We start from the raw sequence: 19059 nt of genomic DNA, 5'->3' as shown, positions 1-19059 counted from the left end.
TGGCGCGCGCAACACCATTGTGTCCGTCGTCGTCGTCGTCGTCGTTGTCGTCGTCGCGTCGTCCTTTTATAGGTGATGGCCGTTTTCGTGATGTTAATAATATAAATACGCTTCTTCTCTCGCTTAACGTTTCCAAACGTGTATATAATAATAATAATAATAACAATAATAATAATAATAATAATACGTAGGTACGCGCGTAGTGTTAAGTAACAGGTTTCGAGGGTGGGGAGCCGTTATATTTATACAATATGGAGGAGGGAGAGGTCCGCAGTGTTTAAGGAACTCTACGAATCAGATAAGAGACACAGGATCGTATTTATTATATGTGTGTGTGTGTGTATACATTTTGAGTCATGTCCCCCACGGGGGATTGACGCGCGCGACTCGTATCATCGCAATGCCGGCCGTTAATATTATAATTTCGTATAATCGTGCATAGCATAACCGATAATGACCCACGTCAGCGATGTATACTATAAACAGAACGTATTTCGATAAAAAAAAAATAAAAAAAAAAAACTGTTCCTACGGACACTCCGAGAAAGTCCAACCGTACCCAACCTAAACCCAATATTTGTACACAAACAACCAATAATTTTATTTCGACTATCATCAATATCCTAATAGCGGTACGGAAAAAACACGTACAAGTGCACACGGCATACTGCAAATGATGCCAATTATAGATTTCTCCGCGGAGCGCCCTGTGTAGAACACGTCCTCTACCATTATTGCCACGAGTACACTATGTGGATACAATACTGAGTGTAACACTGTAATAAATAAAGCGTTATTGTACGCGTATACTAAAATTTTAGATTGTAAGAGATTTGAGATCTTCTTCTCATCTACTTCTTCGTCTACCCATGATTAATTATTATCGTCAGTCACGGAACGCCATTGGCTGTGCATTTAACGTTAATGGAGAAAAAATTGACACGTTCTAGTGCGCGCACCGTGTAATCATTATAACCTAATACCGTGGTACGATTCGACGCCGTACTACTGACTTAAGGACAATTTAGTCGTAAAACTTGATTTTCGTCGAGGTACCGTACTTAGACACATTACAAACACAAATACCATATAGTATACGGATGAAATATATTTGTCGTATAATTAAACATCGCGCGCGAAACGGTTGGCGTTGGCTTTCAGTGTGTTTAACATCGATTTAAGTAATGCTGAGACCGACGTAAGAACAATGTACTATACGTAGATTATGGTATACGAACAAGCGTTTTCAGTTAAGACGTAAAAAACAAAAACATATAACTGTAGCACGTTCCTATATAATTGTATTCTTATCTCTTATAAACCGTTTTAAATATTAATATGATCCACGCGTTCCATACTTAAACAAATCGTATATTAGTTATTACTATAGCTATCTTAAATGTAATTTGTATTTTTTATATACTGGTCTTAAAAATTGATAAGCACGATATAGATGAATTCCGAGTCTCGGCTAATCTAAAATCAGTAAAAATTCGCACATTTTTTGTGTACCTATTACATTATTATTAAAATTGTGAATTTTTTAATTTTTCCAACCTATTTGTTCTCTTCTAATATTAATTTACAATTTTGATATTCGATTTCGTATATTCGTGCACAATAATTTATTATGCACGAATTTATTATGTAAAGTACAAATGCAAACGCGTGTGATTCTACAGAGACACAGAGCCGTGTTAAGGGGATGGGCAAAGGAAGCAATTGCTCCCAGGATCCTAGTTTTAAAAACGTAGTTTTTTAAAATTAAGGGGACGCCTTTATTTACGATTGATATGCTACATGTGGCCCCAAAAATCAATTATGTTATAATTTTATAAATAATAAATAAAGGACACCGTGGTGATGACAACGATGACAGCAATGACGAAATAAATATATTTAGCCTTTCTCATTGAAAATCCCTATAAAATCCGTTTTCTTTTTTATTAACCGTGGTCTAACTGACTACTGAGTATTACCATTGATTATAAACACCTACTATATTCTAAATATTTATAATCAATAATATTACAAACTACAAAGTTAAAATATGGATTTATAAAATATATCTACTGGTATTGTGAAGTCTGTTTCAGAATCATGCATAATGTAGTACAGTCGGTACCAAATAGATTGGCACGGCAACGACAAGATATGAAGAAAACCCTTTTTTCCCCGTTTCTTAATAATATTACTGAATTACTGTAGAACAAAATATTACTAACTGAAATTAGTGATATTATTTTTTTATAGAATATTACGTTATATTTCCAAGTATTATATTGTTATTATTGTTATTGCCAGCCTTGATCGTTTATATTTAAACATTTATGATAATAATAAACAAGACTGCGAGACTGAGGTATAACATGACCAGCAAAAGTTTGCAATCTTTTAATATAGATTTATTATCTGTGGTAAAATTATGCAGTTCAATTGAATTATATATTTGTAAATTAAGAAATAGTTTTGAAACTATATTAAATGAAACTATAAGTATTTGTGAAATGGATTTGTTTTTTAATGAGTAAAAAAGAAAAAAATTGTATACCTTATTCAAATTCTAGTGATGAACGCACATTTTCTGTTTTAAAAAGAGTAAAAACATATCTTCGCTCATCAGTAGCAAATGAAAAAAAAAAATCATATTTATCACTCTTGTGTATGGAATCTGAAGTAGTAAAGAGTATTGATTGGAGTATTTTAGTCCAGAGATTCGTCAAAGATAAAGCAAGAAAAAAATTATAAAATATTGTTTGGTATTTTTATATATTAATTATGTTAATGATTAATTTGGTATCATTATTTTTAATTAAAATAAATTAATTTTATATAATAAGAAAACAATTAATAATTAAATCGTAAAGGGGTGCGAAAACATTTTACCCCGGGTCACTGAATTTCTTGACACGGCTCTGCATAGACATAGATGATATATAATATGTTCAGCCTAGTGATTCAAACAATTAAAAGCTTATTAGATATAATACTTAAGCACGAAAATAAAAAAAATACATATAAGTAACATATAGGTACATATAATTATTTTCTATTTATTACCTGCGAGTATATGTTACACATAACTAGTTGAACCTACTTTACACACTTTGGGATTGAGTCAAACCGCTCAATATTTATTAGTTTTATAGGCGTTCTTATCTAAAAACATCAGACAAATAACAAAAGTTACATTTTGTGGTTTTGTACATCTGATTGTATCTTACTCCAAGACCTCAGCGTTCCGCACTCTTTCCAGATATAGCAGGTGTACGCACGGCAAACGCTTATACTCCTAATTCCTTAACCACCCGAATCCGACAAATATACTAGCTCAATACGGTTAACAGAAAACGTATCCATCGGGCAGTGATACCCTCAGGTGACGCTAATATGTCATTTCATGATCTGAAAAAAAATGAAATAATTGATGTATTACTATAATAGATTTATATTATTATTCATGTGCATCATAAAATTGACTTATGCTTGTAGTACATATCGAGTTTACCCATTGAGCGTAGTATATCTACTACAGATGGTACATATTTCAATGATAAAAAATATGTGGTCGAAAACCAACTATCAAAATGAATAAAAGATAATCGCTGCTGCTGAACCCGACAAAGATTTCCGTATTGTTCTTGTATAAATATGGTCCTGTCTGAAACATGTAGTAACGCACAGATGATCACCGTGGACCTGTAAATACGATGATGGATGTGTGTTCGAGGTATACGTAATGTTCGACTATAACTGGCGTGTGTTCGAAATCGGTGGAAACGCGATATTTTTTTTGAATTAGCAACGATCGAAAATACAATAACATTCTATACATAACAAAACGCATACACCATGCTAAAGCCAGCATTCGTATTTAAATCCGATCACATTCTTGTAGACAGACCGCACGTATCGCTACGACCCAAATAATTGACCAAACACAACAAAACACACACTCACACGCACATCAGATGAATTTATGTAATGCAGTTTATACTCGTATAATAAAGTCATTATGGTCGATTGTTATTATTATTTATTACGTGCGTAATTTATTCGTATATTATTAGTATATGAGCACGTGCACTAGGTTAAATTTATTTATATGTATGTATGATATTATATAGAATGTGTCAGTAACGAGATCGGAAAAGTAAACAGAAAATAACGGATGTTTTTTATCTGTGAATATAATAATTTTCTTAATAATGCTAAGTTTTAATTTTTTTCTTAAATAAAAACCAATCCTATGTTGAGACCGCAAGTGTGGGTTGTTGTATGCATTATAAAAACGCGTTGATCCAATCGACTTTTCCCCGCCTTCAAAGTGTATATTGTCTCTATGAAAATGAACTAAAATCTCGATCTACTTGTTCTAAATATTCATCTCGTTAGTCTATCTACGAGATCGCCCAAGGCGGTCAAGCGAAAAGGGAAGGGCATATGCCACCCGTGATTTTTAATATTATGTTATTTTATTATACTTGATATTTACCTTTATTACATATTAGTATTTTTAAGCTTCACCTTCTCACTGAATATCTATGAATAAAATTAATACAGCGTTCTTAAAACTACGTTTCCAAGGATCATACTCGGTTCGTGTTAAAAAATTAGATAAGGACATCATTTTTCTAACGTCAACAAGCATTTTCACGCGCTCTCTTCGATCGCTTGTGTAGTACGAACGGGTCATTTCAAAGTTGTACAACCGTACGAGGACGTCAAAGCATAAATATACCTATGTATTTCTACGTCACTTACAACGAAACCTCGACGGTTCGTGCAGTGCAACGACGGTGATTTAAACATGTAATTTACCCTTAATCACACGCGTGCGAATATTGGGTACGGTTTCGGCACTCAAAACGGAAAGTGATCAACACGAACAAGTTGTCCGTTCGTTTGAAAAAAAGCTTCGGGCGCTCAGAGGTGCATATACGAACAGTGGCGTATCCAGGAATCATTTAACGGGGTGTTTTAAAATTTAATAGACTTATGGTAAGTTAGTTATGGGGCTCTGCCCCCCCCCCCCCCCCCCCCGTATAACATTAATAAATACCATGTATTTATATAAATTGTTTTATATTAATGAAAATGATTGTATTAAGACCGTATATATATAAAATCTACAAGTTGTATACAACGTTTATTCAAATCATACTGCGAATAAATTTGCATTGCGGTGAAATACCGTAAAATACGGTCGAGGGGGGGGGCATGGGTGTTCTAACACCCACATCACCCCCCGCCCCCTAAATATGCCCCCGTACACGAACGTTCGCGTATGGACACGTACAACACAAATACGTATACGTAAAATACAATATGCAAATGTAATGCGTGCCCATAAAACAACGACGACCGGACCGCAAAGGAGCACGGGCAACATCCGTACCGCCACCAACACCGTCGTGTCGTTATCGCAGTCCGCAGCTCGTTGCTCACACGCGCGCTGCAGGTAATTTGTCCGATACGTTTTTTGTTTTATCCGATTCCGATCTACACGGACGGGCGCGTGCTAGTTAACCGCGTGCACGTATTAGATTAATAATATATACGAACGCGCGCGCGCGGTCCTCTCCGACGTATGCTGGGCCGGTGACAGATACGCGGTAGGTATGTACCGCGCGTGTGTAAGCAAACATACTCGTACGTATATTTATACGTTTGGATGGGTGGCGGTTGTCGTTACGTTATCTGCGCTGACGACGATGACCGAATGTACGATTGAAAAAAAAAAAAAAAAACCGTCTACAGAGGAATAATAATAAAAAAAAAAAAAAAAATAAACGAATAAAACAACAACGACGCATTGTGTGCGAGCGCGACAAAATCCGTGGGTTACGGGGGAGGGATAAAGAGAGGAGCGACGAATTTTTCTTTAAATACGTGTCGGACGTACTCGTGTACGCGAGGCGAACCGCTGCTATATTATCGTACTTACAATACGTTCCATAAATATCCCAACGGCCTGCGCGAGCGGTTCCGTCTAGATGAACCGAACGATTCCCCCCGCGTGCCATCCGCCGTCCAACGTCGTTGCGAGCGCGCGTGCCGCCGTTGTGTACCGTAACGAACACGGTCGACGGGTGGATGGGAGCGGCGATCGAATAAGACCTGGCACATACGTGCAACAACGTTTCGACCGAAAGTCCTCGTTGTGAAATCGTTTTCGAACTGCGTTCTCGTCTAGGTACCGCACACCGGTGGTCAGTGGTCGAAATCGCTCAAGATAAGTGGAGGGATGCCTTACAATTCAAATTTACTGATATCATCATAACATTCTTCACACCTTGTGTACCTAAAATATATTTTTTTTTTTTATAGTTCACATAAGGTATATTATCTTTGTCCGTGGCTTTGAATACGGCTATGATACGGGTTGCGAAACGGCTTATACTAAACAACACGATGAGCCGGGCGCCCGGGCCTGAATGTTAAAAACAATTATTTTCACAGATAAAAAATAAATTCTTATACATAAATATAAAAATGATAGTAAGTATATCATTTTAAAATACAAGTCTTGAGAGGAATGCGTTATTCTAGACAAAACAAGTAGAGGGATGAAAACTGTAAATACAAAAAAGTAGAGGGATGCCATCCCTCCGTATCGGCCCCTCTCACTTCGACCACTGCCGGTGGTCCAAAAACACCGTCGTAACGATACGTAACGGTCACGCTTTGACCTCGAACCGGTGGCGGTCAACGGCGATGAGGGAACGAGAGGAATATATCAACCCCCTTCCCCCTCCCCGTTACCTGTTTGTAAATAATTTTGGTTCGCAACAATCCGATAGAACCGTTCACAAATGTTGATGTCATTTTTTTTTTGTGATTCTGAATTTTTAGTGTAAAGTTCGGTGCAAGTTGAGAATGTGAAAAATGAATCTTTTTTTTTTATATTTTGTTTCTAAAACGTTAACATATAAAACGTTTGTATTATGTGTTATTTTTAAACATTGTTTTCTTATACTTTACCACTGTGTAAGTTATTTCAAAGCAAAGGAATTTGCTTGAAAGAAGCTATAGGTCTTACAGATGATAATTTTACAACTCTTATAATCTTCAGAACTAACATTAACATGGAGTTTAATGAAATTTTTAAAAAATCACAGGTAATACCTAAAATTCGCTTTTATTAAGAATAATAATTATATTTAAATTTGACATTATAACATTTTGATTACACAATATTTACAATTTAGATTAAAACTTTTTTTTTATGTTTAAATTATTCTTGGAGTTCTTAGATTTTAGTGTAAAAATTAAATTGATTAGCAAAAGACAAATGGCTGGAACCCAATTGAGCGCGATTGACTTTTTTCACCACCCGATTGAGCATGTTTGCAATCAAACAAAAGGAACCCAAAAAAAACCCTCCAAAAAAAAAAACAACACGAAAATAGATATGACTTTGCTACTTTGTACAGTATTTTTCTCTTGCACAGAATAGATTTTTGCTGTACAATCATTTTTTGTACATCGCCACTTCAACAATTCACCTTTTTTTTCTCGACCCAATAAACTACTACTGGAGAGTTCCAATATTAGCCAACTCTGCCTCTCTCGGATAAAATAATTTGTACTTCATTATTTCCCATCATAAAAATCGTAAAATAATTTTTAAGGTTTTCAATGTTTATTGAAAAAGTAGAACTGCAGTTAAGGAAAACAAAACTTTGACGCATTTGGGTATTCATCTAAAACAGGACTTGGAGCTATTAAATTTCGGCGATCTCGGGTGTTGTTCGAAATTAGAATAGTGCAGTTCGGATCTGTGAACTGAATTTATCTTGTAAATTACCGTGTTCTTTTTACTAAGTTATATAAACGTAACAATTTGAAAAATTTAAAAAGATTAAAATCGCTTGTATTTCCCTAATATAATATTATGTAGTTGCTTGCTATTATAAGGTACCCGCGCACGTTAATACTGTTGAGTAAACCGGTTTTTTTTTAAATATTTTCAAATTATTATCGTAACCCATCAAGTTGTTTTTAATGACGATAATAATTAATAAATTGTGCTTTATTTATCCATTTTATATACTATTGTTATTATGAATTTTTTCGACTTACTCTGCGTGACGACAGTGTTTATAGATTACTCACATACACTCATATATATAAATAATATTACTTTATATTGGAGTACTTCATGCTATGCAGTATAATTTATAAATTCTAATTGTATTGCAGTTCGGCAGAAATGTTCTTGCCGAGTGATTATCATGCTCAATAACAATTACCTGATTCTTTAAAATACGCAGAGTTATTGTTTGGTTAGTACTCGTAGAATTTTATAACACGTGCATTAAGAAATATAATATTTGATAAATTTAAATAATGTATGGTTATAATATGTTTAAATAGATATTTAGTATTAGTACTTTGTAGATTTTACAATACAGTAGGGTCTCGATAATCCGAACGAAATTGGGGAAAGTGATCGTTCAGATTACCGATTCGTTCGGATTATCTGTGGCTTAATAAAATTATCAATTTTATTGTAATTTAAATTATGAAATTTATTTTTATCTGTATTAATCACGTAAAAACTCGTAATTTATAAAGACAATGTATACAAAAAATTATTATAATTATATATGTGTGTATGTACAGATAATATTTACTATAGAGTATGAACCTTATTATTTAAATTATACATTTACTATTATTATGATACACATACATATGTATTAATATAGCGATGCGATAATTTTCAAGCTCGTTCGGGTTACTACGTATTTGGGATTAGCTTTGTGTTCAGATTATCGAGACCCTACTGTACATACAATACTAAAGGTTGAAAATTGATGAATTAAAAAGTTAAGTTACATAACAAGTTAATTTTTTTTTCTTTTGAGTATTTCTAAGTCCAATGAGTTGAATTGTTTTTCATAATATGCAGCTAGTAAATGAATGTTATTATCACATTAAGTTAGTTTTTTTTTTTTTTAAATTTCAGAGATTAAAAATATATATATTGTATTAAATTATCATTGTAAATAAATATTTATGATACAGATACTCGAAATCGACACTTGAGTTGACCGATCAGATTTTTCAAAATATTTTATATATTATTTCACTATACTTATAAAAATCTATGGCAGTTTTAGGCTCATTGGCCGTTAAAAAATAAATTTATTATATCGAAAATAATAAGCCTATAATATGTAACTTTATCTTCGTGTTCTAAAATCAGTTGTTGGTGATCTTGATTTGATGTCATTAATCATTAATAATCGTTTATAAATTATTAACCAAGGTATATAAACAAAAATGAATTCAATAATAGATTTCATAGATTCCAAACTGGATCGAATTTAAATCTTTGGCAGATCAAGTAGTTCGGATGATTGAAAACATGGTTTTGTAATAGTACATTTAAGATTGTCCTTCCTCTTTTTGCATAATTTAATGTAGGTACTATAACCTAAAGACATACGAAAAGTACGACCACTGACTTATGTTCTTCTGTCAAATAAACATGAAAAAACGTAAGTGTTTTTTAAAATACTGTAATATTATCTATAAATGATGATTTTCAAAATATAAATATTAATGTACCTTTGTATTTATATTGTTTAACAATATTTATCCGGTTAAAATATTTAATTTAGATCTACAATGGAGGATCAATTATCCGCACTACAAAATTTTCGAGTACAAATTAAACTAAAAATAAATTTGTATATATGATTTAGTAAAAGAATCAGAAGTGCCTTCTGAAATTGAAAATTAATATGAAGACGCCAAGAACTATATTGGTACCTACGCCTGGTAAAGCCTTTACAGCAATAGAGTCAGTAATGGAGTGGTATGAACAATAACCAGAGTGTAATACAACCGAACTTTTATTATTAAAAATAATAGAGGACTTGACGGTGAAAAAAAGAAGTTCATTGAATGTGCAAAAAAAAAATTGATTATTATTTCAAACAAATACATTATATTTTTATTTTATTTTTTTTATTATATTTTTTATATTATGTACGAATATTATATTTAGTATTATATCTAGTAAATTAGTTTCCAACTTTATATTAAAATTTTCAGTGTTTGTTTGATTATCCTTATCCCTTTCGGTCCTAATTAGTGCGGATAATCGATGCTCCACTGTAATTACAAATTACAATAACAATGTACTTTTTTTTTTAAAATTAAAACTGCGTTAGCTGTTGTAAAAATTGAAAACAATCAATACAGTAAAAAACGGGCTATAAATTTTACCAGATGAGTCACAACATTTTTTAAACTAGTTCGAGGATAAATATAATGAATGGTGGTTCTTTTTTTTTCCGATGTTTAGGAATGAACATACATAATTGTATATTACATAACGCATGAATAACTATAACGAAAATGTGAAACGAAGTTGTGTAAAATATCATTAATATTCGTTATAGCTTATAATAACTGTAAATATTTTACATTATTTTACTTTTGAGCATTAAATGATATAAGTTATTAAGTCAAGTGGTAAGTACGTCAACATTTTTCAAAATGTGTAAGTTGTACATGGATATTAACTAGATAATTACTATGTAATTAAAAATACATTTTGTTAGAATTATATCTATCACAAAAGGGATTGTGACAATGTATTATATTATATTTTTCTTTACAAAATTAGTCTTAAAAAATAAAAAATAAATTTGCTTAATATTTTGCTCCAGTCAGTGAGTAGCTATTGATATAGCATCTACATTGGCAAGTGCCAAGTTGTCAGTTCTGCATCCTGGTGGAGCAAGGGCATATTTTATTAAGTGCCCATCGGAGGATTGTCTCTCGACACATTCACATATTGTTGTCTCCTGTGAGTAATATAGGTCTGCCTTGCATTTTTATTGGCTTGTACTTATTCAAGGTATTACTCATCGCCCTCGATACTCTTTGTGAATCAAAATCGATAATAATGAACTTAATCTGGGAAATAAAAAAGTGTGTTAATCACATAATTTATTTAATTCTTATTCTAATTGTAATATATGAGTTGATAGCATTAATTAACTTCAATCTAGACAAGGTACATATAGATATTCTTTTGTTTTATTCATTTAAGTTTTAAATGTGGGCAATACGAGACATCATGATCAACTGTTGTAATGTAATGTAATAGTGTTTTTCAATCTTTATAAATAAAGTATGGATTAATTCAAATTAGTGTATTAGTTATCTAAACGAATAAGTTGTCTTAGAGACATTACACTAATTATTTTATTTATAATTTGTTTTAATTTTTAATATTATTTTTTTTAAATTTATCTCTATATTTTTTTTTTTATCTCGACAAATGTGATTGTGATGATTATATGGTATATTTTTTCAATTCTTTTTCTTTCTACTGGTTTCATAATTGGTTCTCTATTTACATAATTTTCTCTTCTTGTTTCTGTAGGATTTTTTATATAGTTCATCATTGTATACTTTAATATGTCTAATTAATTGTATAATCTAATTATTAATACATTTATATATTTTTTTTATTTATCATTATAATATTTTTTTATGTTATTTTTTTGTACTGTCAACCTACTGTGTACCTCTTTTTCCTTACTGTATTACAATATTTTCTTCTCCTACTAACTCATCACTTTGTATGGTCCTATCCATAAATTATTTAATTTAGTTTTTGAAGCATTATCTACTGAATTTTCATTTTTATTGTATCCTTCCTTAGATTTTATTTTATTTTAAATTAATTGATTAATATCCTAATATTTTACAGTACTTATTTAAATAAAATGTTATAGAATATTATTAAAAAATGTATCTTGATAATACTTTTACTGTAAAACTTTCTTGCATAATTCTTAATTTAACTGATGGTATATAAAGGCACCTTCAATTTTAGATGTTAGTAAATCAATAGTTTCGTTCCGATGTAAAAGAATATTATTGTCATCCTAAAAAATTATTGTTCATATCACAATATAGTTGCTATATAAGCTTAAATCTAAATATGAGTACTATACACACCTTTGGTTTTTTCTCTTTCTTATCATACTTATTCCAGTAACTTTCGATATTCTTTTTCTAAGAATCAGCTGCATCAGTGGAATAGTTATGATGTCCAATTTTATCATCTTCATCACTGCTTAATTCTTTACCACACTCACGTTCAACCATTCCTATTCCACCTGAATAATATAGAGTGCCAATTGGTTCATCCTTCTTATTGTCTTCATTTCTCAATCTGTTCTCTTTTCCGCGACGATCTTTACTACTATATCTGGATTCATCATCACCTTTCCGGTTACCAACAATTGTACCACCAGAATAGTAGCAGAGTAGTAATTACCAGCTTTTAATTCTTCATATTTGCGACCGCCACCCTTATGGTATTTATCTCTGGTTAAATAACGATCTCAACTGCTATATCTCCTTTTATGATTTTCATCGCGGTTATCTTCGTCGTCAATGTGATTTCTCTTAGGTCGAGTACCTTTACACACTTTATTCACCATATCTGAAAGACAAAACAACATCTTAAACACAAATACGAAAATCAGGTAACGGGACCTCAAATTCTTGAGGACTAAACACACGCAAATGGGTTAAAACACGTTATAAACAATTGATATTACCTGGATGTGGGAACAACTCGAATACCTAACACACAATAACAAAATGATTCTTATGTAGAATCAAAACGATCCATTTGCAAACAGTCAACAGATAATACACGACTACATGTTCGGGCATCGAGTTTGATTATACTACGAGAATCACCGTTGCAGTGATGATAAGAAATTACCGCTTTTTTACCGATTTTGAAAGAAACGTCATGGGATTACCTATCGGTTATTTTGTTGTACATTTTATTAACCATAAATAAAAAAAAGGAAAAATATGTATTTGATTTAATATATTAAAATTTAATTGATTCTACAAACACTATATAAAACATTCGACTAGCGGTTTACTCCGGTGGCTCAATGGGTTTGTTCATAAGCAAATAATGATTATTATGTTCGAAGCTTATAGTTTGAATAACTTTAATAAACAAACGTATAAGTTGTTATAAAAACTGTGTAAAACTTCATATTTATGAGTTGTCGATTAAACTTTAAGAAAAATCCAAACGGTTCGATGAAAATTTAAGTAACACAGTAACCTAGTCATATATTAAACTTATTTATTATAAATACACTATTTTATGTACTCAAGTTGGCAAAGCTGTCTTAATATTAAAGTTCACACTACGCCGTCTAACTTAAGGGTAATTATTATTATTTTTTTTTTATGTTGTTATATTTTATCGTGTGACAAAGAAAGATTAAAATAATATTAGATAATAATTAAAATAATAATAGATACAAAAATATTTCCTCCTACATCAATAATCACTTCATTATATATATAATCAAAAATAATTGACGTGTTAAAAGAATCAATATACTTTTTAATTATTCTTGATTGTACTTTAGACGTAAGTCATTCAGAACAATTGACAATTATTATAAGATTTCTCAATAAGAACGAAGCAGTAATTTGTGAACATTTTCTAGGTTTTGTTCACATTAATGATTCTACAAGGACAAATGACAAATTTCACGCATGATGATGAAGTTGAAAAAATGTACATTATTCAACACAGAATTGTAAAAATTAATGGCGGTAAATTATAGTCGAGCGAAACGATTGTACGAAAATAAACAATAATAGAAAACTAATAACTACATATTAATATTTTAGCCTTTTTGGCCAATACTAAAAACGTGTAAATCGTGTTCTAACATTATTTCTAACATTCTAACATTTTGTAAGCTTTACTGTACCTATCTATTGGGTATTTAGAATTTGAGAAAAGTATAGTATAAATTTTTGTTTAAAATGAAGACTCATTATTCAATAAAACCATTTAAATATTGATTTAGGTAAGATTTTTTTAAGTATTTTATACGTGCATAAATAAATAAATAAAATGCATTACCTGGATCAAGTCCGTATTTAAAAATTTGCCACTTCCGGGCATGTAATTTATGTACCTCCAAATAAATAATAATAATATAACACTTATTATTTCGTCCATAATCGAAATTCTTTAATATAAAATATAACTTATAAATGAAAATCGTTTAATACTTTTTTTAATTAAAATATTAAACAAATTATAACATACCTAATAAAACATACAATTTCCTTTTTTTTTTTATTTAATTAACAAATTATAACATAATAAAACATACTATTTTTTTGTTTTTATTGTAATATTTTTTTTCATTAGGTACCAACATCATTTTCAAGATTAATTTTGCTTAAATATTTTGCCGCCCCTAAGACTTGACACCCTCGGCATGTGCGTAATCGTGCCCCCTCTTAAATACGAGCTTGGCCTGAATTATTAAGATACATGTACTCGTATATTACAACCTTTTTGAATGAAAATACACATATCTTAATGTTCCAGACTAAGCGTTTTATTTATTTATTTCTATACATAAACTATATACCTATATATAAATATAGTTAGTATATTATACTATTTTACCTTTTGGAGTCTAATTACAAAAATAACAACACTCTCCTGTGCAATATGTAATTCACCTCGAACTTGAAAATAATAATTCTTTTCTTTTTAAATGTAAATCATTATTTTTCAATTCACAATATCTTATTTATTATCTATGGCTTCATTTGGAGATATATTTTTGGCTCTAGAAGGACATTTATTTATTTTATTATTTTATGATCATGACAAAATGCACTTGAGCAAATTAATTATTCTCTTCATAGCGTTGAATATTGCTAAAACAACTATAAAAATTTATTATGTAGTTGACAAAATCGATAGTCAACATTCGATTAGCAATCCTGATTGTTGTTATCAAGGGACGCTATAAGTTATCACGGAGAAGCCGGTCGAATGTTGTATTAGTGTTTTTTGTACATTAAACAATCCGGATGTACACAATTTGTGAATTGAAAACAATACCACCGCTGTTTGTTTTGATTTCGGATTTTCTCGCCGTTAGCCAAACACTTGTCCGGTCGATTGCGGATCGTTAACCATTCTTATCGTTGTTATTTCTCTTTTTCAACTAGAACACATAGTTTTGTCCACAACGGTCTTTGCGAGCGAAAAGGCGTCATGAAGTTGGTCAAGTAAGTCTAGCGCTCGGTTTTCAACGGCTGCCGCGAATACATTGAAGATCCATACGCCAATCAATTCGGATTTAAATGTTTTAAACTGTGTTGGTTGGGCACCAGCGTGTGATCTACTTGACAATAATGATCTACAGTTTACATTTAGGTTGCATATGATGCTGGTTTTTCTATCGCTGCACCTCGTTCGCAGTGTCTCAATGTTTTTTAAACAGTTACTCATATCGAATTATTGTACCTTTCGTGGTTATAATTTATTGCACTTTCTTATTAATTCTTTATTACAATGCTTTTAGTCTGTTGAACACACTACTTACCATTGATAATAATTGATTTTTAACGAGCCAACAATCTATGAAAAAACTGCATTTTTACCATAACTTGGTTAACATTCAACATCTTTGTTATCAAACATTGTGGTGGAATATATTGATCACCAAAAAATTCTAGTTAACTATATGTTTAGCTCCAACGTTATGATTTAACACTGATTTAACTGATCTGTTATGAATTAAAGCTGCAATGTGCTTTTATATATAAGAATATAGCTAATTATGACAAATTTAGAATATTTGTTTTTTGTAAAAAGAAAAGCTGAAATCTTTAATCAAATGTGTTTATCTTAATTATATGGCTATCTTTTAAAGTTACACTAGTTAGATTTCATATTCTTTTATAAAGGTACATCGAAACATTTTGTTTCTATTTGTAATACGGTGACATTGTAGTGCGTTACAATACGTACCTAAATGTGACAATATTTATGTTAAATTAAATAATTTTTACTATTCATTATTAAAATTAATTAGTTATTTGAATTTACACTGATGTTGAAATTGCACTCATGTATGATATTTTTTGTATTAAATTTTTCAGGTTTTTGATGAAACTTAGTCATGAAACTGTTACATTAGAGCTAAAAAATGGTACTAGTGTCCATGGAACCATAACAGGTATAAAAAATATATTTAAGTTAGGTATTTTATTTTAAATTAAATGTTTAATTTATTAATTACGATACAAAATGTATGTATATTTATATTTATAGTATAAATATATTACAATTAGAGTTGAATAATATTATTTTATGAATTACTAATATATTTCAATTAAGAAATTAAATGCAATATAGGATTTTTTGTTAGAAAATCAGCATATTGTATCTTGAAAACTAAATATAAAACATTTGTGAAAATTAATATTAGATATTTAATTCTTAACTTAGTTATTACAAATTATTTAAGATTATATTTTCATTCAAATAATTACTACTGTAATAGTTTTTTCTTATAAGTGTTATTATCAAGATGTTTTAAAATCTAGTTAATATTATCAAAAATATAATTATCTTATCTTCAACAGCTTAATGGTCCATTAAGGATCTACGCTGTCACTATAGTAAGTTTCTCTTTTTTTTCTTTGTCTAAAGTCTAGTCTAATGTTGGATTCCCTGCTGTAGCCCTGAATTAACTTTAATGGCCAGTGATAACCTCTAAAGGAACCATACTTTAAGTACTGTTTTGTCATTATATATTTTTGCAGGATTCCAAAATGTATCATTGCTTTCCATAACTCCTGTCTATTCATACTGTCATTGCTTGTTTGTAGTCAAAATATACCATATAATTAGTCCTTATCAAACTTATAGTATTTTTCCATTGTTTACTTTAAAGTAAATATGTGATCGACGATGGATCATAAATATAATTACCTACAAAAAACATTTGAATGATTTATTTAATTAATAAAACAATATTTGTGTTATTAATTTATTTAATAGCATTGCTATATAGGTTTAATTTGAATCGTTGAATTTGAGAGGTTCATTTTTAACAACTATTTTAAATTAGTAACTTCAGTATAATGATTTTATTTAAATTTTTTAGAAAAAAGTAACTTTTCAACTGAACACTATTACAAAATATTAAAAATTAAATAATATCATAACCTTATTAAGATACTTATAAACTAGTTACATGATTTACATATCAAATTGATGTATTCTAAGACTATTTTCATTCTCTAGATGGTTAACATTAAAACATATTGATGGTTTGAAACTTAGATGTTAGATCTTCTTTTAATATTTATTAAACAACCTATGTTTAAATTTTAGGTGTTGATGCAGCAATGAATACTCATCTTAAGGCTGTTAAGATGACCGTAAGGAATCAACAGCCAATACTTTATGAAACACTTAGCATTCGTGGTAACAATATTCGATATTTCATTTTACCAGATTCACTCACCCTGGAAACATTGTTAGTTGATGATGCACCTAAATCACGTTTTAAAAATAGTAAACGAGGAAGTCATGGAGGTTTGTTAAATAATATATTTTTACTTATTAATAAAGTAAATTTATTTATAATTAACAGGAATATTTAGAATATTTGATTTATTTAAAATTTTGAATTCAAGTGATTTATCATTTATGTAACTAATTTGAGTATACATAGAAATATATAGAGTATTATAGAATAATATTACTATTTTAGTAAATATTTCAAAATAATTTAAAATAAATTGGTTTGATAATTTTTATTTTATATTAGGACTAGGAAGAGGCCGTGGACGTGGAGGTCCAAGAGGAAGAGGAAGCCGAGGTGGACCTCGGGGAGGTCGTGGACGTGGTAGTGGACCATCTCGACGTTGAAGATATGAAAGTATTCCTAATGTATCAAAAAGTATTTTATATATTTTTAAGATTTATACTGTACACTAACAGATAATAATATGACTTGACAATTAATTTCACATTTTATTTTGTATTCAACTTAAAAACTTTCTACTAATTATTTATTCCTTACTATTTAATATTAAACTTAGTATGATTTTATAATTGGAATCATATATCCATAAGTATATTAACTATTATTATTAGAGATAATGGTTGTAAACGAGTGTTAGAATACAATATTACATAGACCCAGCTAAATGTCTTAGAAACCTTGTGTTTTTAATTCTTTTTTCACTTGGATTTGTACATTATTTTTTTCAATGTTTTTAATTACTATGTATTTATTACCCATGTAGTACTCTCCATATTAATTCAGAATTTAAGTATACTTTAAAATTTAAATATTTTTAAGTAGCCAACCAATGGCGTAGAAAGACTATCTAGCGCCCTTGGAAAATTTAGAAAATAGTGCTTTTTAACCAATTGAAATTTGATGTTATAATATTATTTTTGATCCTTTAATTTTACTATTTATTTTTTTAAGTATATAATTTATATTTATAAGTTATTATTACGATATTAATTTTAATCTTTGAAAATTTGCTTTTCTCACTTTATGACTTTATGTATTTATTCCTTCATGTGAAATTTTTTATTTAAATGCTCTTGCTGTATTTTCATAATTTTATCATTAAATTCACACATAGTGAATACAAATAGACATCATCTACATACTTCAAGAAAGTATAACAGAAAAATTTCGATTTGTTTGTAGTATTATAATACAACTTTTGTATAATTTTGCGCTCCTTTGAAATTCGCGCCCCTGGCGTAGGCACAGTTTACAGGCCACTGTAGCTAACCTTACAATTACTTTACTATTACTAGATTATATATTATAATTTTGTTTTTTTATATATTAATGTTCTACTTGTATATATTTATTTATCTCTGTAAGTTTACAAATGGATAACCAGTGCGTAATCTAGAATCTTTATATATAGCTGTACCTCTATTTAACAAAATTTATAATTCTTTGTAAAAAATTTATTTTCTCTAGAAAATGCAAACCATTTTAAAGAAATCAATAATGAATTGATCCAGTAGTTTTTGAATCTGATGTTTATTTCAAATATACCAAAATAATTGTTGATAATATAATATATGTTAAGTGTCAATAGTTATAAATATATAAAAAGTTATTATTAAACAACACTAATTTTACAAAATTACTTACTTATCTTTATTGTTTATTGTTT

At 29.8% G+C, this 19059-nt stretch overlaps 1 protein-coding gene and 1 long non-coding RNA gene across 4 annotated transcripts; one reads left to right on the top strand and one right to left on the bottom strand.

Moving 5' to 3' along the window:
• Positions 1–10571: 10571 nt before the first annotated feature.
• Positions 10572–12708, bottom strand: LOC112685699. Of its 3 annotated transcripts, none has more exons than XR_003148833.1 (4): positions 12600–12708; positions 11992–12481; positions 11797–11918; positions 10572–10938 (listed from the first exon to the last, which is right to left on the bottom strand). It is a non-coding gene; the product is annotated as an uncharacterized LOC112685699 (long non-coding RNA). The 3 variants fall into 3 exon arrangements; XR_003148834.1 differs by having other exon boundaries at positions 11855–11918; XR_003148825.1 differs by lacking the exon at positions 11797–11918.
• Positions 12709–14860: 2152 nt separating this feature from the next.
• LOC112682149 (small nuclear ribonucleoprotein Sm D1-like) lies at positions 14861–18069 on the top strand. Its single transcript, XM_025552698.1, has 4 exons — positions 14861–15120; positions 15997–16073; positions 17237–17440; positions 17676–18069. The coding sequence occupies exons 1-4, from the start codon at positions 15107–15109 to the stop codon at positions 17774–17776; spliced, it is 396 nt and encodes a 131-aa protein (XP_025408483.1). The 5' UTR covers positions 14861–15106; the 3' UTR covers positions 17777–18069.
• Positions 18070–19059: the final 990 nt, after the last annotated feature.

The sequence above is a fragment of the Sipha flava genome, unplaced genomic scaffold, assembly GCF_003268045.1.
Source record: "Sipha flava isolate LNK unplaced genomic scaffold, YSA_version1 0_pilon_pilon, whole genome shotgun sequence".
Taxonomy (NCBI): domain Eukaryota; kingdom Metazoa; phylum Arthropoda; class Insecta; order Hemiptera; family Aphididae; genus Sipha; species Sipha flava.
Note: the sequence above shows the minus strand (reverse complement) of the source record. Positions and strands in the feature narration are given on the sequence as shown.

What these genes read in the sequence shown, in the direction of transcription:
- LOC112682149 (XM_025552698.1), top strand. An exon ending in TGTCCATGGAACCATAACAG is followed by an intron (nt 16,074 to 17,236) that starts GTATAAAAAATA and finishes TTTAAATTTTAG; the next exon opens with GTGTTGATGCAGCAATGAAT. An exon ending in TAAACGAGGAAGTCATGGAG is followed by an intron (nt 17,441 to 17,675) that starts GTTTGTTAAATA and finishes ATTTTATATTAG; the next exon opens with GACTAGGAAGAGGCCGTGGA.